Below are 25879 nucleotides of genomic sequence, written 5' to 3'. Positions count from 1 at the left end.
ACAGTCTTGAATACTTTTGTCCCATGAGCTGTTGCAGAGGCAAGAACCAGTAGCTAGTCTTAAAAAAAAAAAAAAAAAACTTAAGACATAATACCCCACTGTGCCCATTTCCTTTCATTTCAGCCCAACCCTGCCATTAACATTTCTGATTTCTCTTTTTTTCCCCAGAAAGATGATGTTTCTCTCCTGTCACCTACAGAGAATAGACTTAAAGTTGTTTTTCCTGCCACCATGTTGGTTTTCTAAGACATACTCACCAGGTCCACATTGAACCTCCTTTGGCTTATAACTGGAAAATCCGATGATTTGGATTAGATCATTCACAGGGTCTCTTCCAGCTCTAAAATCCGTGGTTCAGCAGTTCATGAAAAATCAGAGCCAGACCATCAGCACAGCTAATTTTGAAAACACAGTGGCAAGGCTGTGTAACAGCACCCTCTCGTGGGCAGATCTGACACCTATAATGGCCTCTGCGCTCAAGGCAATCACAAAAACACAACTGTGCTGCCAACACAATCTTAGATAATAGTTAACATTTGATTGCGGGCTTACTGAGTACCAGGTGCTGACCGACAAAGCTTACATGTATGATCTTATTTAGCCCTTACAACCAACTACCACTTAAGAACCGAGCAGCAAGGAACCAGAAGTTAAGGGAACTTGTGCAAGGTCACCCAGCAAGCAGGTCTGACGGGTCTCAGAGCAGCTCGATTCTGAGCTGTATTCACAACTCAACATTATATTGCCTCATCAGAGGAAATAAACATCTCTTCAAACAGAAAGTAACTTTCGAGATCCTCTAGCCAGCATTTCCCCAATAATTCTGCATGATGATAATAAGGCTATGGGGTGGGGGTGGGGGTGTTGGGAGGGGAGAGGGTTCCCTAATCAAACAAGTCTGAGAAACACTGGGTTAAAGGAATTTTACTGTGGGACTTCTCCACCTACATCTATGTGATGCTAATGTTACTTGAGAAAGAATGCAGTAGAATGTGTCCCGTATGATCCAAAACCATTATTCCAGGGTCTTGCATCAGAGATAGTGCCTCAGCACTTGCAACATGTTGGGCCAGATAATTTTTTGCTGGGGTGGGGGTGGAGAGCTGTCCCCTGCATTGGTGGATGCTTAGCAGCACCCCTGGCTTCTACCCACAGAATGCCATTCACAGTCCCACAAATTCTGACAACCAAAAACACCTCCAGACACTGCCAAACGTCCCCTGGGTTAAACAACAAAAGAGCTCATGGTTCAAAAAGTCTGCTTTAGACCACAGAATTCTTTTCTTCAAGGAGCATCTCAAAGGACTAATGTTCCAGGGAACACACTTTGGGAAACTCTGATTCCGTTCATTCTGTTCTCATCTTGCAGGTGAGGTAATGAACGCCCAAGGAGATGAATGACTTGCTTACTTCAGTCAGGTAACTTGAAGGATGCATATCAGAGCTGGCTGTCCAAACAAACCCCAGCTCTGCAGGCTTGCCTCCTAGCCTAACTTCTCTTGCATGGCGCTGATATTGTAGGTGGGGGTAGGATTTAAATACCATTCTCATTTTGTTTTGCTCCGTTTGATAGCAGATGGTGGATCCAGGGCACTTAGATACTCACCAAAGGAAAGGCCAGCTCAAGGTCAAGGATCTACTGTAGTCAATTTGTTTTTTTTTTTCCAACCAAAAACAAGGAAGAAGTTAAGTTCAGGAAGGGTCCCTTTTCCTTAATGAATTTTCCTGATGATGATATTTGGGGCCAAAGTGAAGTCTTACCTCACTTTCCCTGAAGAACTTTTGGAATGAGGAGAGATTTCCATTTACCCAGGCTGATTTCAGCGTGGAATTAGAACCAAGGGTGTAAATGACAGGAGGGCAGACCCAGCTCTCAGTCAGGGGGTCAGCCAGGCTTTCTGAAAGTGTTCAAGCAGAGGCTGAGTCCAGACTTGGTGCAAATTGAGGTCCTACCTCTAGGTATACTTGGTGTGGAGTCTGTTCTAGAAGCTGGGATGTACCCCACATCTTTCTCCATCCACTCCAATCCTGGGTTTCTACCACCAATCTAGTAACTTTGGAAAAGTTAGGAGGTATCCATGGCCAGCTGCTCCTGGCTTGGGGTGCTGTCACCCCTAAAGGGCACACGCGATGCTGATGATACCAGCTAACCCTCAGGAGGGCAGCTCTGTTCTAAACACTTTGCATTGCAAGTCATTTAATCTTCCCAATGACCTCGTGCAGCAGTTATCGTGACCTTCCCCATTCACAGACAAGGAAACGGAGACACAAGAGGTTAAACAACTTGCACAAGGTCACACAACCAGTAAGGGTGAGAGCCAGGATTCAAACCCAAGTAGACTAGATCCTGAAATTCTTAACCACTAGGCTACCCAGTCTCCCTGGGCCTAAAAACACAGCCTTGGGGAGCCTCTTCCACCACACAATAGAGTCACAGCAGACTTATCAGGAAACCGCTCATGGTCCAGCACGGTGCCTTGTGACTGGCAAGATGGGGGAAAGCACCCTTCTTTTTAAAAAGGTGTCATTTTGTCCTTATGGAAAATGATAGGTTTAAATCACAATTGGTTCCATCACCTTCCTAGGGAGCAAGCTTCTAGATAATGAAATGCCTGATTTCGCAACTTCTCTTTTGTAGGTGCTAAGGCAAGCTTGCCATGCTGCTTGAAGCATGTGATGTGTGACACCAGAAGCAATACTGCCACCTACTGTTGAGATGGGTGATCATTTTTTGATCCTCTCCTAAACAATTTCACAGTCGTAGAACTAAAAAGGGGTAGGGAAGTGGGTGAGACAACCCCAACCTCAACCAATCTGCCCATGTGCAGAGTTGGTGCCTCGTTGAGCTCCTGGCCAGAAACATGCTCTTGCTTTCTGCATTAACGTGACGTTAGAACAGAAGTCTATGCCAAGTTCTTCTTAATCCCAATACTAACCCCTGTAAAATAGACTGTCAGCTTCTCTCAACCTCCACTGCTATCAGCCACTGAAGCAAGAAAAACCTGCTGCTCCCGCCCATCTCCTGGCCTTCCCTCAATTAGTACAGGAGGTTAAGCCTTTAAAATCATTAGCAATTGACACAGCCCTATCTAAAACACATTGTCTTGATCACTTTACACACATAAGCTTATTCAAAGCTCACAATTACCCTATTAAGTAGGTACTATTATCTTCCTTTTACAGACCGGCACACAGGAGGTAAGTCACGTGCCCAAATATACGTGGCAGAGCTGGGATAGAAAACCAGTCTGTCTAGATCCACTTTTGTACACTTGTTCTAAGTCTGCACCCATGTTCCAAGTCTGTACACCTAGACTGTTCGGCTCCGGGGGTCACACTGAGTGTCTTCTTAATACCAGCACGAGCGTTCAAACACTGCACTCCAAACTCTAAAAATCAGACACTCTAATTATACACAATTTATTCTCCAACAGGTTTTCATTCAGGGAACGGTAATGTCCACGTAATATTCTTGGGCGATTTTTTTTCTCAGGACTCAATATGGCACTTAAAAAAATCAACTTAATTGAAGTGTAATTTATACACAATCAAACGCCCCCATTTTAAGTGTGTAGTTTGATGAGTTTTGACAGAGACATACATCCCCGTACACATTCCAAACAAGATAATGGGCTATTTCCATCATCCCCCCTAAGTTGCTTCATTCACAGTCAAACCCTCCCTCTAAATCCTGGCCCAAGCAACCACTGATCTGCTCTCTATCATTACAGATTTGCCTATTCTATAATTTCTTATAAATGGATTCATACTATATGATCTCTTTAGTCCCTGGCTTCTTTCACTCAGCATTACAATTCTGGAAATTTGTTAGTACTCTGTTCTTTTTACTGCTGAGTATTATTCTATTCTATGAATATACCACAATACATTTATCGATTTTCCTATTACTGGACACATGGATTATTTTTAGTTCCTTTGGATAAATATCCAGGAGTGGAATCGCTTGATGTTTAACTTTGTAAGAAACTGCCCATTTCCCCAAGTGGCAGGACCATTTTGCTCTCCCAGTGACAACATAGGAGAGTTCCCTGTTGCTCCACATCCTCACCAACATTTTAAATTTTAGACATTTTAGTGGGTGTGTAGTAGTAACTCGTTGTAGTACACATAGCCCTTTTAAACCCAAAGCATAAAAACAAAAATATGTGAGAAAATACAGAAGTCATGTTAAGTTGATGGGCTAAATTACCTTGCTGTGCATCAGGCTCAGCTCAAATGACCAGTCCCAACAACTCCTCTCTCCCAGTCCAGACTGGGAGAGAGGCCCAAGGTCTTAGGATACCTTCCCTGGGCTCCTGGCCCAACAGAATTTCCCCCAGAAACCTGGGGGCTTGTTCAGGAAGGGTTATTCTGATTGGGACAAGGAGAAGTCAACCTAAAGGGCAAGAGAAAGAGCAGCTATAGAAATTCTTCCAGGAAATCTCCCACTTTCAGTAGATGATAGGCTCACCAGGGCGTCTTTCCTGGGTCTCCAAAGGGCTCAGAATCCATTCAAAGATAGCAATTTGATGACTTAAACAATAGCATTTCCTTTCCATAAGGAGCCAGTGTTATAAATTCTATGTTTACAAAAATGATTGGTTCTATCACCTTTCTGGAAAAGGAGTGTTGGAGAGGAATGTTTATTGGGGAAAGTCTCTCCCCCATCCTTCAGGTTTCCTTGCCCAGCAGGGAATCGTCACTCCCTGACAAGAGACAGAAGGAAATGCATCTGGACTCTTTACCCACAAACCTGGGGTGGGGTGTGATAGTCCAAATAATCCAGTCTTAATTGCCAGGTTGCTATGAGAAATACAAGAATTTATCGGCTCACGGTTTGGAAGCCAAAGGTCCAAAGTCAAGGCACCAGCCAGGCCATGCTTTCTCCCCCATCTCTGTCTCGTTCCAGCGCTGGCTGCCGCCATCCTCGAGCTTCCTTGGCTTGTCTCTGCGTCCATCACGTGTGACCTCTCTCCCCCGCATTTCCTCTTCCGGTGTTCCCCGGACTTCCGGGTGCTCGCCCTTCCGTGGCTTTCTCTTTCTAAGGCTCCCAGGAGTAGGAATTAAGACTCTCCGTGATTCAGTCAGACAACACCTTAAGGAAAAACTAATGTCTTCAAAAGATCCTTTACAAAGAAGTTCACGCCCACAGGAAGGACATGTCTTTAGAGGGGGTACGTAATTCGACCCCCCAGTTCAGCGTGGAAGGCAGGGCTACAGCTAATTTGCACCCCTAAAAGCCCAGTACTGTTGTCAGTGGGTCCCCAGCTCCATTTATGGGAAATGGTCCATGTTTCTAAATAACCAGTTCTCAATTTTAGACACAAAAGTCCCTGGTGAAACAACTGCTGAAGTTAACTGTAACTCAGTGGATATACCCATGGTATTATCTCATTCCCTTTAGCTAATTTCCAGCGAAATTCTCTGAGAGACATGTTAGATTCCCAGGGTACTTGCTCAGCCAACAGATGTATCCCTTGCGTGTGATAAAATTGTGAATTGTGGAAAAGGTGCTTATTCACTTACTTTTTATCAAAGCATCTAAAATGCTTTCATCCAAGGAATGGGACCCTTTATTTCAAAAATGCTAAAAAAATCACCTGTGGTGCATGTAAAAATGGGAATAAGGAACACAGTAGAAAGAGGACAGCTAAAGGATAAATCACCTGCGTGTGCATATTTCCACCTCCACTTTCTAGCTGAGTGACATTGAGCATTTTACTTCTCTCTGTGCTTCAGTTGTCCCAGCAATAAAATGAAAATAACAAAAATTAACCTATGTTGCCGGTGTGAAAATAAACAAAACATTTATGAAATAAATAAACAACACTTGCAATAAGTAAAATAGGTGTATGAAAATGCCATCTAAAATTTAAATTTTGAACTGAATTGTATTACTTTATTATTGTCCTTTGCAAAGGAAAAGAACACTGTCAGTAGTAGATAGGTAAGAGGCCATTGTCACTGAATTATATATTTGAAAGTAGATAAAATGGGAAATTTTATTGTATATATTTTATACATTTATACATTTTTTTTTAAAGAGAGAGAACATGTCAATGATGAAGATGCTGACATCTTCATCTGTCTGTCCTCAAAGTGCTGGGTCCATTGTTCCATCTGTTTTTACTACAGTAGTGCCCTGGTTGGAAAGTGACCAGTTGTCTATTGAAGAGTTTAAACTGTTTAAGAGGAAAAAGAAGAAGGCAAGAAGGGGAGATCAAAGGAAGGGAGGGCAAGAGGAAAAAATAAAAGATGTCTTGCATTTCAGGAATGCATTAACTCCCTTCCATTGACTTGGCATGAAAACAAAAGCTACTGCCCCCACGTCCTGGCGGAAAAGTGATTCAGGAAACACCGCCACAGGATTGGCCCGGTGGCCTCGGGATTCAGCTGCTGTCCCCTGGCATGAACTGTAGGAACCCCACAGCCTCACTCCATCTGCATGCCAGCCAGCCCTGACCCCCACTCTTCTCCCCCAGATTCCTGCTCACCAGAGGAGCTGGTGTTTCTCTTCTCAGAAGGCAGATCACTGGTGACTGTGGAGGCCAGTTTTATGTGTCAGCTCAGCTGGGCTAGTCCCCAGTTACTGACTCAAACAATCAAACACTAGTCTAGGTGTTGCTATGAAGGTGTATTGTGGATGTGTTTAACATCTACAATCAGTTGACTTTAACTAAAGATTAGCCTTGATATTCTGGGTGGGCCTGATCCAATCAGTTGAAAGGCTTTAGAGTAGAACTGAGGTTTCTCCAAAGAAGAAAAAAATTGTGCCTTAAAACTGAAGCGTCTGCTTCTGCCCAAGGGTTCCAACCTGCCTTCCTGACAGCCTGCACTATGGATATCAGATTTGCCTAGCCAGCTTCAGCCTCCTTGCCATATATATATATATATCTTCTTTGCAATATATATATGCACATTAGCATATATTATAATAGAGCCTTCCTATATATCTATCTACACACACACACGTATTTGCATGTATATGTGAATATATATATATATTAGGCTAGTCTCCTACTTGTCCTGCTCCTCGGGTGGAACCCTGGCTTATATAGTGATCACCAGCAACTTTCCTACCCAGCTAACGTTACATATTCCTCTTTGGCCATTGCGCTTCCTGAGAGTGGCAAATGCCACAGGGTCAGACAGGGCAGGCCCTGGCACAGAAGCAGCATTTTAACTTTAACTTTTAACTTTAACTTTGGCTTAGTGGCAAATCCAAATCTGAGCTCCTATCGAAGGAGCTGTCATAAACTTTCAAGGAAAAGGCTAAAAATTAAGTGGAAAATGGACATTGGGACAGGCAGTATGCAAAAGGATGCTCAATAAATATATGCTAAGATGCTCGGTTTCACTTGTAATTCGAGAAATAGGAATTAAAACATGGAGACCTCATTTTCCATAGATCTGGCAAAGATTTAAAAGAAAAGTGGTAAATATGAGTGGTTTAGCATATGTCAGTTATACCCCAATAAAACTATAAAAAGTGAAATGAAAAGAGAGTGGGATTTGGGAAACTCTAGGGGAAGGGAAATTCTCAAACACCACCAGAAAGTGAATTTATTCACCATTTCTAGAGAGATATTTGGCAATTTTTATAAAAATGTTAATTGTATTCATGCTTTGACTTAGCTGTTCCACTTCCTGGAATTTATATTATGGCAAATTTTCAAACTATTGCCCAAGGAATAGCTACAAAAAAGTTGGAAGGCAAGAAGGAATAAGAGAGAGAGAATCATCATGTTAAGGAATACTTAAACCTGCAAATAAAGGCATATATGTGTATATATATATATATATATATATATATATATATATATATCCCAAGATGTTTCTAATAGCAAAAACTTGAGACAAAAATTAGAAGATTGGTCAAATAATTATGGCAGAACCTTTGAATAGAATACTATGCAGTCATTACAATATTATGTGGATCCACATGAATTGGCATGAAAAAAATACCCAGAAATATTATTGAGTGAGAAAAGTCAGTTACAAAACAGAATGTGTTACATAAACTTTTTAAAAAAACAGATCTGGAAGAAAATATACCAAAATAGCTGTCTACTTACTTTGGATTTTTAGAATGAACATGAGCAACTTTTATAATGAAGAATAATAGTAAATTATGTTTCCATTTAGAGGAAAACAAATAAAAACAAAGAACAACAAATATCATTCTCTCTCAAGAAACTTACAATTAAGGAGGAATTGATGAAAAGGAGGAATAGAACATGAGTTCTAATATATGTATTTAGCTGCTAAGCTCCAAGGAGCTAAGCTGAGTTCTGAAGTAGGGACACAGCCCAGCATTTGAAGATGGGAGGCATAAGGGAAGGCCACTGTGTTGTGAGCAGGTGCTTAATGTCTTCTAGAAATGGAGAGAAGGCCAATGTGGGTAGAACACAGCCATCCAAAGGGAGAAAGGCAGCTGGGGCAAGGTATTCAAAATCTCACAAACTGCAGTGAGGGGTAAGTGCTTTGAGGACATTTTACTAACATCCGTAATTGCTTTTCTGAACAATAATGGGAATATATAGGGGGAAAAAAAAACTGCAGATACATTCCATAGCAGCAGTTCTCAAATTTTATGGCCACAGGACTCCTCTACACTCTTAAAACCTATTGAGGCTTATAATGGAAAATTACTCAGCCATAAAAAGGAATGAAATGCTGATGCATGCAAAAATATGGATGAACCTTGAAGACATTTGACTGAGTCAAATAAGACAGACACAAAAGGACAAATATTGCATGGTTCCACTTATATGAAATATCCAGAATAAGCAAATTCATAGAGACAGATTATAGACAGGTTACCAGAAATTATCAGGAGCTGTGGGGAGGGGAGAATGGCAGTTAATGTTCAGTGGGTCCATAGTTTCTGCCTGGGGTGATGATAAAATTTTGGAAATAGTAGTATTTGTTGCACAAACAATGTGAAATATAATTAATGCCATTGATTTATACTTTAAATGATTAAAATCACATATTTTATGTTTTATATTGTTGGGGATTAAATCATATCCCCCACAAAAGGCATATTCAGGTCCCAATCCCTGGTCCTGTGGTGTGAACCCATTTGTAAATAGGATCTTTGAAGGTGTTATTAGTTAAGCTGTGCCCAAACTGAATGAAAGTGGGCCTTAATGCAATATGGCTGAGGTCTTTATAAGCAAAGGAAATTGGACATAGAAGGAGGAAGCTATGGAGAGCAGCCAGAAGCTGGCAGTCCATGGAACCCAGAAGAGAAAGAAGACGCCACCATGTGCATTGCCATGAGATGGAAAAGCCAAGGGCCAAGGATCACCAGCAGCCAGCCCCAGAATGTGACAGTCTTCAGGGAGAAAGTATCACCTTGCAGAAGCCTCCCAATATCCACCAGTTAGGACAACTAAATCTCCATGTTATTTTTTTCTCCCAGATATAGTATGGATAGGTGGGATCACCAAGAACTACTTTCTAGGAATCTCATCAAGGATTACTGTCAAGAAATCATTTTCAGAAGCTAGAGCAAAAACATCATTCATTCTTTTAGTAAATCATTTATTGGGGGTCTCTATTATATATTAGCTATAGGGAAACACAAGAAAATATACAACCCCTTTCAAGAGAGACTGTGTATGTTACAGTCATAGCTCCAGCATCCCAACTCCCACCCCCACCCTTGTATAATTAAGTTGGTTAAAGGCCCTCTGTATTTTTGGAATTCTACCAAGCAATATGTAGAAAAATTCATAAAATATTAAAGTTATCCTCAACAATTTTATAGTATAGTAGGCTTGTGGCCTGATAGCTCATTCCTTTTTTTTCTTTCTTTCTTTTAATTACCAGATAATATTCTACTGTGTGGATGTATCTTTGTTTATCCATAACACATGGCAGGACATCTTGGCTGCTTTCAGTTTGGAATGATCATGAATAAAACTGCTAGAAACATTCATGAGCATGTTTTTGTGTGGATCCCAATTTTTAATAATTTGGGTAAATACCTAAAAGCATGATTGCTGGATGAAATGATAAGCCTACTTTTTACTCTGTTACATAGCCTTTGTAAGAAACTGCCAGGCTGTCTTCCAAAATAGGTGGACCATTTTTCCTTTCCATCAGCAATGAATGAGAGTTCCGGTGGCTCCATGTTCTCACCGGCATTTGGTGTTGGAATCTGGCATCCCAACAAGCATCAGCAGATTGCAAATTTCCCAAACTTAGGAATGGAGTTTTGATACTAGGTGGGAATTAAAAGTAGTCCACTTCGTTACCTACCAATATTGTAAAGTGAAAATACAAGAGAAAACCCTGGGGATTATTTCTAAAGTCATACATAGCCACTCTTTACATAGGAACAAAACCATTCATATCCTTACTGCACCATCTTGCCTCCTTTCTTGTTATTACACTGCAGTCTCATCATATGTGCCTGTGACTTACTGGAATTTAATCATAAGTTTGCAGGGAAAAGGGCAAAGAAAGACAGACAAAAGCCTATGTGGAATGAACAGGCAGGTAAGAATCTGTGCTTCTCTCAGTGGGCTGACCTATGGGCTCAAGGTGGGGATCTTGGCAGGACAGGTGTCCAACATCAGCCTTGCCCCATGGTTTGGCATCTGGACAATGCAGTAGGGTCACACATCATGTGGGCATCTCCTTTAGGATGGGGAGGACAGGAGCTAGCCAACAAGGGAAAGAAGTTAATGAAATTTGGATCAGGTTTGAACTTAAAAAAAGAAAAGCAAGAAATCCTGCATGTGTTTGTGTTCATGACAGAGTGTTCCTCGGGTACACTATGGGAAACTTTACCAAATCCTAGGACTGCTTCATCAGGGAATAAGGGAGTCTTGCACAGTTGGTGGTGCACTGCCTGACCCATGCCTTTGCCTCCATGAGGTGAGGTAGAGCATTTTTAGAGAATCATGCTTTAGAAACAAACAAGAGGGGCTGGAATCAGAAGGCGATTCTCTGGAGCAGGCACTGGGTCTGATTCACACCTGTGCTCCAAACCCTGGAGTAAGGCAGGTAGATGAATAGTGACTGCATGTTATGTTGACTTCAATTCAGGAGTCACCACTGAGTTGCTGGGAGCATGTTGTTTACTCAAGAAGCACAGGCTGAGAAGACAAGTGACAGAGAGATCTGAGAGGAGTCCAAAAATTAAGGTTTCCTATACCAGGAGGGCTTCATGCAGAGCCTCACACCATCTGGAAGGGGTGAGCATGGCCACCAAGAGTGGCTCCTTGGGTGCAGCGACAGGCCAAGATGGCAGCACATGCCTTGGAACACCAGCTGAGCCATGGTCAAATGTCATGTTAGCTCACAGACCCTTGGAAATGGCCTTAGCGTGGGAGTGGTGTCCATCCAGCTTTCTGTAGGGCCTAGGGGTGCCAGAAAAATACAAATATTGCATGGACAAACTTATGCTAAAAAATTACTCATTTCTTATCTGAAATTCAAATTTAACCGGGTGCCCTGTGTTTTTATTGTCTAAGCCTGGCAGCCCTAATGGTGTTCTGCTACTACCCACACCAATTCTCTCATCCAAAGACGTGACTCAGGAAAGTTCAGCAAAAATTTGGCTGATCTGGGCTCCAACAATGAAAGAAGCTTGGCTGGAAAGTGACTCTTAAGAAAGTCAATGGCAATTCACTTGCACTCTGAGGATGGAAAAGATAAGGTGTTCAGTTTTCATGAGTATTTGCATCATAAGAGAGAAATTATTATAAGCTATACCTCGTTAGTGCTTGGCATTACAGCACTTTTATAATATTATCTCATTTGATGACATTATACATTATACAATTGATGCTTGCAACAGCCCTGAATGGTGGGTGTTATTCCCCATTTTCCAAATAAAGAAGTAAAGATTCAGTGACCTGCCGAAAGTCACTACTTTGTGTCTGAGCCAGCCTTTGAACTGTCCAGTTTGTGATTGTAAATCCTCTGCCCCATTTTTCATCATGCCATGGGCAAAAACAAGCACCCTTACCCAAAGAAATATGTGAAGGAGACCCTCAGAAAAGTTGGGTTTTTTTTCCAAAGGCTTTTTTTCATGTTTAATAATCTTTAATTCAAATGTAAAAGTTTAATACAAGCCATTTTTAAAACTTGTGATTTGTTCTTTTAAAAACAAGGATAGGGAATGCAACATAATGGTCTTGCCACTTTTTCTTCAAAAGCTTTCAAGGGAAGTATAGATCACAGGGCCATAAAAGATCCATTTAGCCAAACTCATTTAGAAGGTCCAAGGAACCAAGGGGAAGGATGGTGAATCAGTTGTATGAATTATATGAGGACATGAATCAAGAGGTTATACAGAAAAGGAAAAGGGTGGCGGACTAGAGGGAGGCAGGGTGGCTTGGCGGGCACTGATTTTCATATACAAAGTGCTAGATAAGGGTGCTAAGCACTTTTCATACTTTACATCATTTAATTTGCACAACCACCCTCTGAGATATGATATCACCAGTTTACAAATAAGGAATCTGGGTCTCAAGGAGTTTGCATAACCACAGAATTAGTAAGGGAAAGGATTTAAATACTTTTCTGACTCTAAAACCTGATGGAGGAAAGAGAAAAGCAGTTTAGGAGGATGTCAAATCCAACAGGAAACTGATTCAGGTGAAGAGTTTGGACTTAATTTAAAATGCAATGGAAAGTCCTTGGAGAGTTTATGCCAGGGAGAAACACAATCTGATAACTGTTTTTAAAAGCTTACTCTGGCCACTGCATGGAGAATAGATTGTAGAGGGGCAAGTGTGGAAGCAGGAGACTCTTATGTGGCTCTTATATTAGGTTGGACCCTATGAAGTTGCCATTTGGTAGCTTAAAAACCATAAAACATCTGCAATCCCGTGTAGTATAACCTAATGGAAGTCTAAAAGAGAGATGGTGGCATGCACCATTGAAACAGCACTGGAAGTGGTAAGGAGTTGTAATTTGGAGGAGGAGGACTTATTGATGGACTGGTTCTGGGCAGTGAGGAGGAAGGGAAAGCAAGGATGACTCCTGGGAGTTTGGCTTGGGCAACTGGATCTACAGTGGGGCCACTTCCTAAGATGGGAAAAACTGGGGAGAAATACAAGTACAGCTACCAAGCCGGCTGTTGGATACATGACTCAGGGGGTGGGGAGAAAGATCAGGGCTGAAGAGATAAATTTGGGAGCTAATGGCATGTAGAAATTGTTGAAAGCTCTTTCATTGGATGAGATCATCTAAAGAGAGAAGAAAAGAGAACTTCAAACTAAGCCCTGGTGCCAGTGTATTTTTGGTTTCTAACTCCACTTTTTTCTTCCTACAGGACCTAAAAGGCAAAAATCATAAAATGAAATGATAAATCAATGGTTTCCAGCTCATAGTGTATAAACATGTAGTTTGCAACAAGAACTGCATAACAGTGGGGAGACGGAGGGGTATAGGAACATAGTTTGTATATTCTATTGAAATTAAGTTGGCATCAAAGCAAACAAGGTTGTTACAGTGCTCAATGGTAAGCAAGGTCCATTAACTTGATGTGATAAAGATGGTCCAATGGCCACTAACAATAAGTTATTTTTTGTTGGATATTGATGTAGGAACTACTTCCAGAGCCCTCCACCTTCAGCGGTAAAGCAGCACATTCTTGTTTTACACTCCTGGAGTCCATAATGAGCCAAGTACAAGGGAAAAATTCAGATCAGGGTAACTGGAACCTAAAATCATGCCTGTTCCCAAAGGTATCTTTCTGGGCCTGGCAACACTAGTTGCTCAATAAAAGGCTTATTTGAATGGCTTTGTTAACTTTTTAAAATGATTGGGACTGAAAATAAGAAGAATGAAATAGGAGTGGGGGAGACAGCAGAAGGGAGCACTGCTCAAATGAGCAATTGGAAGCTGCTGCACCTCTGCATGGGGTAGTGGCGGGAGAGCTACGGGGAGTTGGCTGGTTCACTGGTCCAGGACTCCGGTCTCCAGGATTGGTGAGCTCATGCAGCCACGTAGCCTCCCTGCTCACCAACTTCCACTTCTTGCTGAAGGGAACATCATAGACATAACGGGGGATTTGGGGCTTTGCGCTCTGTCACCAGGTCTGAGCCTGTGTGCTGGTTTAAATTCAGCCAGACACCACACTCAGGAAAGCCGCAGTCACTAGTCATCCTGAGGCCATCTCCATCAGGAGTGAGGGAAAGAATCACGTTATTTCTTGTGTCAACATTCTTTATAAGTATGCTTCCTTAAAACCAACCTTTCAAGATATCTATATTTAAATGCATAACTCTCCAACTGGTTTGAAAAAGGAAATTGTGGTTCCCCCCTTTTCACTTCCTTAGAAACTCATGGAGTGTGCTTTTATGGTTGATGTCACAGTAAACAGGCTGCAAGCACAATGGGAAAACTTCAGGGTAAAAATGAGAAAGCAAGCTCACCTGTTTCTTCCCCCACCTCCGGGGCAGCTCTCCTAGCCAACAGGACTAAGAATTGAAAAGAGTAACCATTTCGTTTAGGAAAAATTGTGTTATTTTAATTTGTACTTCTTCAGACCTCTGCCTGTGCCACTGAGCCTCCTCTCCCTGTTTCCTGCCTCCATGCTACCACTCCTCCTGCCTCCTCTGCCTCCCTCTGGCTCTGTCCGTCCCCACAGATGAGGAGACTACAGGTCAAGGGCACGTGCCCACCCAAAGCCCACACCCTCCTTTTAGTCGATGCCCTGGGTGCCTGGAACCCCAGGATTCCCTGCCTAGGTGGCCCCAAGCCCACCCACAGTGTCTGTCCAGGACTTGGCCCTGGGTGCCCCACTAGGGGCCAGCTAAGAGGTGGCTACTTATGGCCTGGAGCCAGGGGCGGGATGAGAGAGGGGGAAGGCTGGGTGATGCCAGCCCTCCCTGAGCCCTCCAGTTCCAGAGCATATCACCCAGGAGTCCCAGATACTGAAACCCAAACCTGCCCCACTAGGTCTTCATGATGTTGTATTTATCACCATAGGAGGAGAGAGCATGTTTTGTTTAATTTTAAATATCCCGATATACAGTGTGAGGATCTCCATCTATATACCATGTACAAGCTCAGCAAATGTGAGTGGCAGGCCTTTCTCCCGCTGACCAACCTACCAACCCAAACAAGGGCTTATTTTTCAAAATATCACCTATGCACACTGTGCCAGTTTGGATGTATTATGTCCCCCAAAATGCCATGTTCTTTAATGCAATCTTGTGTGGGCAGACGTATTAGTGTTGATTAGGTTGGAACCTATTGACTGAGTGTTTCCATGGAGATGTGATTTAATCAACTGTGGGCAAGGCCTTTGACTGGATAATTTCCATGGAGGTGTTACTCCACCCATTCAGGTGGGTCTGAATTAAATCACTGGAGCCATATAAAAGAGCTGATAAACAGAAGGAACTCAGTGCACCTGCAGCTGAGATAGACATTTCGGAGATGGCCGCTAAAAGCAGAATTTTGCTAGCCCAGAGTCTGTCTGGGAGAAACTAAGAGAACAGCCCCAGATGCCTAGAGAGGAACATCCTGGGAGAAAGCCATTTTGAAAGCAGAACCCCGGAGCAGATGCCAGCCACGTGCCTTCCCAGCTAAAAGGGGTTTTCCGGACGCCATTGGCCTTCCTCCAGTGAAGGGACCCTATTGTTGATGCTTTTGTTCGGACACTTTTATGGCCTTAGGACTATAATTTCGTAACCAAATAAACCACCTTAAAGCCAATCCATTTCTAGTATTTTGCATAATGGCAGCATTACCAAACCAGAACACACACACACACACACACACACACACACACACACACACATTCACTCTCTTCTCCTAAACTCCAATGTCTTGTTTATCCCCATTATTTCACTGAGCACAGCCCTCAGAACTTTTTACAACTTCTGATACTTTTTAAAAAATCTGTCCTTGAAACACCCATCCGTCCCTTTCCTCTCCACTCCCTTCTCCAGTGCCCTGGAGGTAAGGATCCCCTAACAAGTGCTCTTTCACTGATGGTTTGCAACTCTGGAGCTCTGGCACCTGTTTTTCTCCAGACCCCTACTGATTGTTGACTGCAGAGCCTTTCGCCACAGAGGGCTCGCTGGCAGCTCAAAGCCTCTTCCCCCATGTGTATTCCCCCATCTTAGTCAGTGACGCTGCCTCCTTCCTAGACAGCCTCACAACCTCAGTTACTTCCTGGGGTTTTCCCCCAATATCCAGGATCCATGACTCCTGACTTCTCAGTGTCCTCCCCACAGGGCTGGGATCAGGGTGAGGCTAATAAAACCAGGTCATAAAGTGCAGGGTAGAAGCCTGTCTTTATTTGAAATACTGATATTTTGTACATTGTGGATTTTCTGGCATTGATTTTTGGAAATAGCGCATTAAAACACGATTGATCCTAATCATTCTGTTTTTGGTGTTGCCTTAAATTTTATGCCTGAGGTGAGGCCTCATTGACCTCACCTTAGAGTTCTGACCCTGCTTCTCCAAACAGCCCTCATTCAGACTTCATCTCCCTGCTCCAATCCATCCGACACCTAAGCCCAGCATCCTCTGCCTGAAGCCTAGGCTGAGTTGTGCCCCTCTCTCCCTCTGGAGCCTTCAAGGGCTCCCTACTGCCCATGCAGTCCAAACTCCCTGTACTTGTCTTCACTGTGCTCTGTGTTCTAGGCTCTGCTTACCTTTCCAGCTCCATTCCCAGCCCAGGCTCCATGCTGCTCTACTCGCCGTCCCTGAAGAAGCCTGGCATTTTCTGGCACACAGCCTCTTCCCTTCCCATTTCTTTGGTAACAGTAAGGCTTAGCCTTCAAGATCTGCCTCCATGGAGCCTTCTTGGAACATCCCCATTGGAACAGATATCGTGTTTGGACTCAGCCTCAACTACTGAAAGTATTCGTGTGACTTCTATTATCCTGACTTGCTCCCCTGCCAGTCTCCCTGGGAGAGAACTGTAAGCTCCTTGATGGTGGGGTCTGTACTTTATTCACCACCTCCAGCCTGGGGCAGGGGCCCTTCCTGGGTGCTGTGAAGTTCCCCTTTGGGGCCTCATCAGCCTCCAGCTCAAATCTGTACCTTCCAGACATTCTGGCAGTCTCCTCCCCAGCCTCTCCTGCCTCTTTCCTTCTGACTGTTGAATATCCCAGTGGCAGCTCAGGTTTGGTTTGAAAATGGAGCCCTGATGTCAACAGATTCCCTACTCCATGGGACTGGACACCGAAGGCCATGGTCTGCAAAAGTGGCCTGCCCAAGGGGTCGTTTCAGGCGAAGCTCACTCGCACGCCATCATGACGCCTTCTGGGGTACAGTCTCCCCCACTCGTTGCAGTCCCCCACATGAAGCTGGGATGGGGAGAGGTCTGTTAGAGCCTCTTCTTTGTTAGACACAGCACTGCCCATGAGCTCAGCAACCAACCCATCCCCCAGCCCTGCACTGACCACAAGGGCAGGGGGGCCTTCCAAACTGTCACCGACCAAGTCCTCACTCCAGATTTGTTTGAAGATTAATTTCCCTTTCTGTTCCATCTGAAAATCAAGCTGGACTTAACTGCTTTTCAATGTGACATCATAGCCAGCTCCCCCCACCACCTCCACCACGATTCAAACCCCACCTTCCTCATTCCCAGTGCTCTCCTGACCCCAGGAGGACAAGCAGCTCTCTCTGCAACCTTCTGAGCATCGGGGACAAGGGGCAGGAGTGTTCAGCTGCTACTGGCTTTGGGGGATCTCAAGCTAGTTACCCACCCAGAAACCTGTAGACAGTAGAGGTTTTTCTGCCATCACTCTCTTTTAGATTCCATTTCCTTGTCCTTGACACTGAAGGTAAGTGAGCAGTACTTGAAACAGCCTCTCATACCAAGGACCAGGCCAGTTCTTTCATGTGTGGTCCTTAATCATTATCATTTCACCCTTACAGCAACCCCAATGGCAGGTGGCTGAGTGCCCTGGTGCTGGCCGTAGAGAACCACACACACTGGATGGCCTAACCCAAAGGAAGTCTATCATCTCACAGTTCTGGAGGTGAGAATTCTGAAATCAAGGTGTCAGCAGGGCCAGGCTCCCTCTGAAACCTGTAGGAGAAGTTCCTTCCTCGCTTCTCCTAGCTTCCAGGGTTTGCAGGCCATCCTTGGCGTTCCTTGCAAGCACATCACTTCAAATCTCTGCCTCTTCCTTCTCCACGTGGCTTTCTCACAATGTTAGTCTCTGTACCCAAATTTCCTTTTCTTATAAGGATACCAGTCATATTGGGTTAGGGCTCCTGTACTGGTTTGGATATATTATGTCCCCCAAAAGCCATGCTCTTTAATGTAATCTTGTGAGGGCAGACATTAATCTTTTGATGGAGTGTTTCCATGGAGATGTGACTCAATCAACTGTGGGTGATACCTTTGATTAGATTACTTCCATGGAGGTGTTACCCTGCCCATTCAGGGTGGGTCTAAATTAGATCACTGGAGCCCCATAGGAGAGCCCACAGACAGAAGGAGCTCAGAGCAGCTGAGAGAGACTTTTGGAGAGACGCTTAGGAGCTGACAGAGATGCCTAGAGATACTTGGGGAGTTGCAAACAGAAGTACATTTGGAGATGCTAAGCTAAGGACACACAGGAGCTGCGAGAGGAGATGAAACACAACCCAGGACCAGTAGATACCAGCCACGTGCCTTCCCAGCTGACAGAAGTGTTCCAGATGCCATTGGCCTTTCTTCAGTGAAGGTGTCCTCTTGTTTTTTTGTGTTTTTAATCACGTTTTTTAAAATTGTAGCATATAACATATATACATAGAAGCAATAACTTTTACCTCTTGTTGATGCCTTAGTTTGGACACTTTCATGGCCTCAGAACCATATTTGTATTTATTATTTGTAACCTAATAAACACCCTTTATAAAAGTGAATCCATTTCTGGTATTTTGCATAATGGCAGTTTTAGAAACCGGAACAGCTCCCCTCATCCAGTGTGGCCTCATCTTAACTAATCACATCTTCAAAGACCCTATTTCCAAATAAGCTCACATGCATGAGACTGGGGGTTAGGATTTGAACATCCTTTTTTGAGAAACACAATTCAACCCATAATAGATATTGCACTAATCCCCCTATTATAGATTGAAAACCGAGTCTCCGTGAGTAACTTAGCCAAGAATACAGAAAGCAGGTGGCAAAACTCTGTTTTGAATCTGCCTCGACCTAATTCTTGCCCCTTATCAGGTCCTTGCTTGGGCAAGTCCTCTGTCGGCTTCTTCATGTACATTTTGACTGGTCCTTTCGACTGCGTGGTGATTATGAGCACCACCATCTCAGACACAGAGGCTCAGATCACTGAAAGTGCCAGCCCAGGGTCCTCGGCTACAAGCGGCAGATCTGGGATTCGAGCCAAAGTTCTGGTCACTCATTCTCACGCAAGTCAATGCACCAGGATGTCCTTGGGATGGGGTGCTCCTTCTCACCCCACACCCCAGGCCTTGAGGTGGTCAACTCTCTACCCGCAGGGGGGTATCGGGGTGGTAGACGACCCACTGCTACAACTTCACTCCAAGTGGGGAGTGAAGGTAAGATTCTCAATATCCATTGAGAATCTCAGCCCCTGAACGAATATCTCATGGGGGCTGAGATGGCGGGAAAATGACAAGTGCTCAGCTTCCTTCCAGCAGCCAAGAAAGAGCTGAAAAGAAAAGCCAAGCGACAAGTAACCCCCACTGAAAACCAACGTATGCCACCCGCAAGTCCTTCCCTGCCAGGCGTCACACGGGCCGTCACACATGGGCCGGAGGTCACTTCTTCATCCCACCAGGCAGCTGACGGGGAAGGAGCTCCTGTTGCCACTATGGAGAGGAACCGGACCTCAGCCGGGCCTGGGGAGCAGTTAGAATACCTCCTTCTCCCTCACAAGCAAAACCAAATGCATCACGTCCTTTTCCGTGCTGTGCACATTTCCCTAGCAGCAAAGACGTGTAATGCACATCTGTACGCTCACCTGGACCTCGCGAAACAGCAAGCCCGAGCGCTGAATCCCAGAGTCATTCTTAGGAATGACTTCGGCCACAGCTATTCCTTAAATCAACACAAGGATGTGAGGAGACACTCGATTCCATTCATGTGAGCTTGATCAGCACTTAAAGGCAGTTGTTCGCTTGCATGATCTCAAAAGGGTACCACAGAAGTAGGGGCTAGGAGTGTGGGCTCTGGAAGCAGCCAGATGGCAGTGCTAGCCCCAGTTTTACTGCATCTGTGGGAACTGAGGTAAGTTATTTCGCTTCTCCAAGCACTGATTTCCTTCCCCATAATATGGAGATGCTGACACTTACCTCAGAGAGCTGTTAGGAGTACAAACCACCATACCCTTCCCTGACTCCTGACGGAGAATATAACGTAAGGGTAGGATGGAAACGCAGTTTTAAAATCCAATCTTATTTATTCTCTGTACCTGAATTTCTATTTAAAGGAAACCTGGCTTAAAGAAAGGGTCACAGGCTGAGACGGCACCAGATGGAGAGGAGACACTCATTTCTTTCAAGGACTCCAAATTGTCCCACTGAATGAAACATACACACACGGAGGACTGGAGGCAGGAAGAGAACAGCCCGTTTCACTTTACTGCCTGCCTGTGCCATTTGAGAAGTTCATTCGAGAAGATGTAGTCAGGATGGGTGAATCCTAGGTAATACAAGCCCCTGACTGAAAACCAACCGCTCAGCCCCAAGATGTGCCGAGGTGCCCAGCCCCAGGGTTCCTTTCTCAGGTAGGAGAGAGTATATAGGAGGTAGAAGAGAAAAACAGATTCATGTATTTTAAGAATGCACACAAATATGGGACATATTAGGGGGAAAAGAGATTCTTAAAGTTTAGTGATCCATCTGTCTCTAATTTTAACGCTCTTACTAGAATCATGTTGTTCACTAAGAGTATTTTCAGCAGCTTATTCTAAGTCCCCAAATCCTTATTTTCAGTTTTCTATTTACGAAGGAAGATCCTAAAGGGCAGGACTTAGCAGTGTGTGGACTAGAGCTGACAGATACAAGTGTGATTTGTGCCACGTGAAAGAGTGTCCTCTAGGGGCAGTAGCTTTGAATAGCACCTCAAGTGGACCTCAGCACACTGAGCCGCTCAACTCGTTTTGAAATAGGTGACACTGCTTAATCCTTATACAAACCCTGGAATAAATAAAATGTGTAAAGCCGACAGAGTGGCAAAAGGACATTTAAAAATCACACTAGACACACTACACCCAGTAGAAATCTGTTTCTTCAAAACACAAAACCAAAAAAAAACCTGAGCAACAGATTTTTGGTCCCAGTTTTGTTCGGTTTCACAAACAAGCTTTAAAAGAAGGGAAATAGTAATTCAGCTTGTCAGTTACAATTCATCAAAAATAGACTCCCGCATTCGCCAAAGACAACTGTTCAGTATCAAAACACTGAAGAAAAAAAAAAAAAAGTAGCAGCCAAAACATTGAACATTTGTAAACAAAACTATCCATAAAAGGGTTCTTAACAAAGAATCTGCATTTTTTAAATCATTAAATATTAATACAATAAAAAGAATATTAGCCATCTGTTTTTTTCTTAATATACAATACCTGCCATCTAAAACAATGTTATCAATGACAGACACACACTGGTGTTATAAGGTGTGCTGAAAAGTCTTTTTCACAGTATTCGGGGGTATCACGTTGCAGCAGAGGGCAAACTTTCCAACAGTCTTCTCCTGGCCATGATCCTTGCACAGCGGGGGCACTTGGAATGGAAGCATTGCTTGTGAAAGCACGCTCTGCACACTGCAAGCAAGGCGAGAGGGGTCATCTCACAGATGCTCAGCCCCATTCTGCAAAGGGACGGGGTCTGAATCCAGAAATCAGGGCCTCCTCCACCCTGCTGCGCCCCAGAAAATATCAAATCAGCCAGATCGAAACTCACAGGGATAATAAATCCCCCCCCCCAACAGGTCATGAACAGGAGGTTCAGTGGGTGCTGCAGTGGGCCCCAGAGGTACCCAAGGACTGAAACACACATTGTCCCGGCAGCTGACAGTGCTGGTGGCCGATGGCCAATGGAAATGGCCCTAACTCGTCATGCCCCCATCCTGGGGCCAACCGGCACCCAGGGACTGGTCATTGTGGGATTTAAAGGCTCTGCTTGGCCGCTTGCTCCAATCTGGGAAAACACTGAAAAGCCACCCCAGCTCCAGAGGCCTTTGTTGCAACCTCACTGCAGCTCAACTTCTCCCTCTGCCCAGTCTTGCTGCCTTCACTCCCCCAAAGGTGGGAATGTGCACCGGTGAGCCAGCAAATTCCTGTCCCAGAGCCTGTGCACTGAGGAGCCCATCCTGCAACACCGATTGACGCATGAGGATAGACACCCCTGGGGTGATCTGCAAGGAGGGCTTGTCCTTTTCAAGAGTGAAAGCAGGGTGCATCACCCAGATCCTTCCCACAAAATGGCATTTAGAGAGCAGAAGATTCCCATGGCACTAACATCAGAGCACAAGGGTTATCAAACATTTTCCATAAAAGGCCAAATGGTATATTTAAGGCACTGTAGCCATATTGTCAGTATCCCATCTACTCAAATCTGCCATTGTAGTGGGAAAGCAGCCAAAGCCGATACCTTATCGGTGGGCATGACTGTGTTCCAACTACAAAAACAGAGGGCAGGCCATGGGCCATCCACCTCTGACGTGGAAGCAGGGGGCTTCTCCTTTAGCCAAACCCTGTATCCTAATGCATCAATCTTTACCACGGCCAAACCCAAATACTCCTCCCAAGTACTAAAAACATTATTGTCTCCAACCCAACGTGCAAGCACATGCCAACATCAGTTGAAAAAATAAAGAACTAACTCTGTGTGGAAAAATACCTGAACATCGTGTACAGATTGTGGTCTGAAATGGGAAGATAACAGACGTACTCTGGCAAAATTCACAAATGAAGCCCCTTCCTTGGCACAGCTGTAAGAGAGGGGGTCAGAGACATGAAATCCTCAGTGGTGATGTTTCATTAGATGAAGACGCTGAGCTACTGCTTTCAATTTCTAAGCATTAATGAACTTAACATGCATATATTTTTGAAGGTCTAGGATGATGCCCTCCAGAAGGAAACAGGAGCTGCATCCTTCAGCAATCAAAATCCGAAATGCACATTCATTCTGCGTGGAGAAGTTCCACATCAAGGGAAGCTGAGGCACCAGATCATGATTTTAAACGTGTTCTTAAATGAGCTAACGTTTCTTCTTATTTCAACACTACACTTCCTATAGCTAGACATGGAGCCTCCCGTGCATTTGACCCCAAGTCCACACTGCTGTACTTGGCAGCTAAAGGCAGAGGAGGAGTGCAAGGAAGTCCCCAAAATGCCTGAGAGCCCAGAATAAGAGGTCGGTTGGCCTAGACTTGCATCCGAGCTCTGCCCCTTACCTTCAGGGTGGTCTTGTCCAGTTCCTTAACCACTCTGACCCTCAGTTTCCTCATCTGTAAAATGGCACCAGGAGCACTTCCCTTGGGGTTTGGGAGGGCTAAAGGAGGTAGTGTGCAAATGCTCACCTCACAGCTGGCCACGTGCGCGAGGGAAACTTGTAGAATATCCTTCAGCACAGGCGCCAGCTGTCCTTTTTTGACCATGACCAGGTCATCCAGAGAGAAGAGGTGGAGCTCATCAGTCAAGTGTTTAGGGACCTGTTTGAACTCACTTAATGCACTGCCAGAGAAGAAACAAAAAGGAATTCAAAAGTCCACCCACACAGAAGCAGGAAGGAACTGAGGCCAGGGCTTATTTTCTCCTGGCACTCACATTTAATTGTCTGAACTCAATCTGAAAAACGATAACAAAAAATATATCCCCAAGAGAAACAGTTAACCTGGCTCAGCACTACTTTACATTTTGCAGATTTGCTTGGAAGTCATGAAATTAAAATTCCACGCTTATTTCAAAAATGAATGAGCAGAGAAATATATCCCTTGGAACTTGTCTGTGCACACAGATAGCAAAGGAAAAGTCTGAAAATTTGTTTTGCAAGTCTTAAAACGTGTAACCTGGGTCAAAATGACTACTTTAGTCATTCCAGCTAAATTTCAAGTCCATCTGTGTCACTGGATGTTTCTCAGCCAGTAGGAAAATTACGGTTCCAAGCACCTGAGGAACTCCCAAATTCCTAGACTTAAGGCTCATGCAGTCAAGTGCCTGCTGGTCAAACTCTCTGTTCCGGTTTGCTAACACTGCTGTCATGCAAAATACCAGAAACAGATTGGCTTTTATAAAGGGGGTTTATTTGGTTACAAAATTACAGTCTGAAGGCCATGAAAATGTCCAAATTAAGGCATCAACAGTAGGCTACCTTCATAGAAGAATGGCCAGTGGCGTCTGGAACACCTCTGTTGTCTGGGAAAGCACGTGGGTGGCATCTTCTTCCTTTGCTCCTAGGTTGTGTTTCAAAATGGCTTTCTCCCAGGACATTTTTCTTAGGCATCTGGGGGTATTCTCTTACTTTCTCCCAAGCAAACTCTGGAGTAGCAAAAGTCTACTTTCAATGGCCATCTTCAAAATGTCTCTCTTGGCTTAAGCAATTCTCCAAAATGTCACTCTTAGCTGCTCTCCAAAATGTTATTCTTAGCTGCTCTGAGGGCCTTCTTTTTTTGAGAGCCTCTATAGGACTCCAGTGATTAAATCAAGAACCACCCTGAATGGTTGGGGTCCATCTCCCCATGGAAATAATCCAATCAAATGTTGACCCACAGTTGATTGAGTCACATCTCCATGGAAACAGTCAATCAAAGGATTCCAACCTAATCAACACTAACACATCTGCCCCCCGCCACAAGATTGCATCAAAGAACCTGGCATTTTGGGGGACATAATACATTCAAACTGGCACACTCTCCTAGAGGTCCCAAGGGCATCATCTTCTCCAACTCCCCCTTGGTTTTCTTCTGAATTCCTGAAATTGGCCAGTGGCCCCATCCTTCACTGGGTTCCCAAGCCAGCAACCCCCTAGCTGGCTTGACACTCCAGTAATGCCAAACTGAATTTAATTCCTCACACGGCCTGTGGGGGGTGCTTGTTCAGCTGCATCTTCTGCCTGGAGAATTCCCAACTCCTCTCTTCTCTCCAAGCTCCATTCACATCAAGCTAAGGTTTTATTCTCCAGGAAGGCTGGCCTGCTCTCCTCCCCACCCCACACCCTCACCGAGCTAAATGCTCATGGCACCCGAGAACACATCTAACATGTTGTGCTGGTTTGGATATATTACGTCCCCTAGAAAAAGCCATATTCTTTAATGCAATCTTGTGGGGGAAGATTTATCAGTCTTTCTGATTAGGGTGTAATATCTTGATTGAGTGTTTCCATGGAGATATGACTCACCCAACTGTAGGTAATACCTTTGATAGATTATTTCCATGGAGGTATGGCCCCGCCCATTCAGTGTGGGTCTTATTTAAGTCACTGGAGTCATATAAGAGCTCACAGACAGAGCTCAGTGCTGCAGCTGAGAGAAAGTTTCGGAGAAGGCCATTGAAAGCTGATACTTGGAGATGCGGACAGAAGGACTTTGGAGAAGATGCTAAGCTAAGAGACAAGCCCAGAAACAAGGTTTGGAAAAAGCCATTTTGAAACCAGAACCTTGTTGATAACTTAGTTAGGACACTTTCATGGCCTTAGGACTGTAACTTTGTAACCAAATAAACCCCCTTTATAAAAGCCAATCTATTTCTGGTGTTTTGCATAAGGGCAGCATTAGCAAACATTCCTGGACTTTAGGATGAGTCCTACTGATATTTTTTTACCTAAAGCATAGAATGGATGTTCAATACGTTCTTGTAAAAGGTGGGAATTGGTGGCTACCATTATCTATTACTGATGAGAAAATGAAAGCTCTGAGAAGTCACTTGGCACACAAATACCATGAGGTGAGGCTCAAGGCCCAAAACTACAGAAT

General features: G+C 44.1%; 1 protein-coding gene across 8 annotated transcripts in view; it reads right to left on the bottom strand.

Moving 5' to 3' along the window:
• Positions 1–25879, bottom strand: part of RUBCNL (rubicon like autophagy enhancer) — a 93096-nt gene that overhangs the window by 12177 nt on the left and 55040 nt on the right. For 4 of the 8 annotated variants that reach the window (XM_037800196.1, XM_037800199.1, XM_037800197.1 and 1 more), the window contains 2 exons: positions 23489–23642; positions 22807–22897 (listed from right to left, as the gene is read on the bottom strand). In XM_037800196.1, coding sequence (XP_037656124.1) covers positions 22807–22897; positions 23489–23642 — 245 coding nt within the window. Of the gene's footprint in view, positions 1–20335; positions 21826–22806; positions 22898–23488; positions 23643–25879 lie in introns of those variants that run through there. The other 4 variants (XM_037800201.1, XM_037800202.1, XM_037800195.1 and 1 more) reach the window with 4 other exon arrangements.

The sequence above is a fragment of the Choloepus didactylus genome, chromosome 12, assembly GCF_015220235.1.
Source record: "Choloepus didactylus isolate mChoDid1 chromosome 12, mChoDid1.pri, whole genome shotgun sequence".
In the NCBI taxonomy this organism is placed as follows: Eukaryota; Metazoa; Chordata; class Mammalia; order Pilosa; family Megalonychidae; genus Choloepus; species Choloepus didactylus.
Note: the sequence above shows the minus strand (reverse complement) of the source record. Positions and strands in the feature narration are given on the sequence as shown.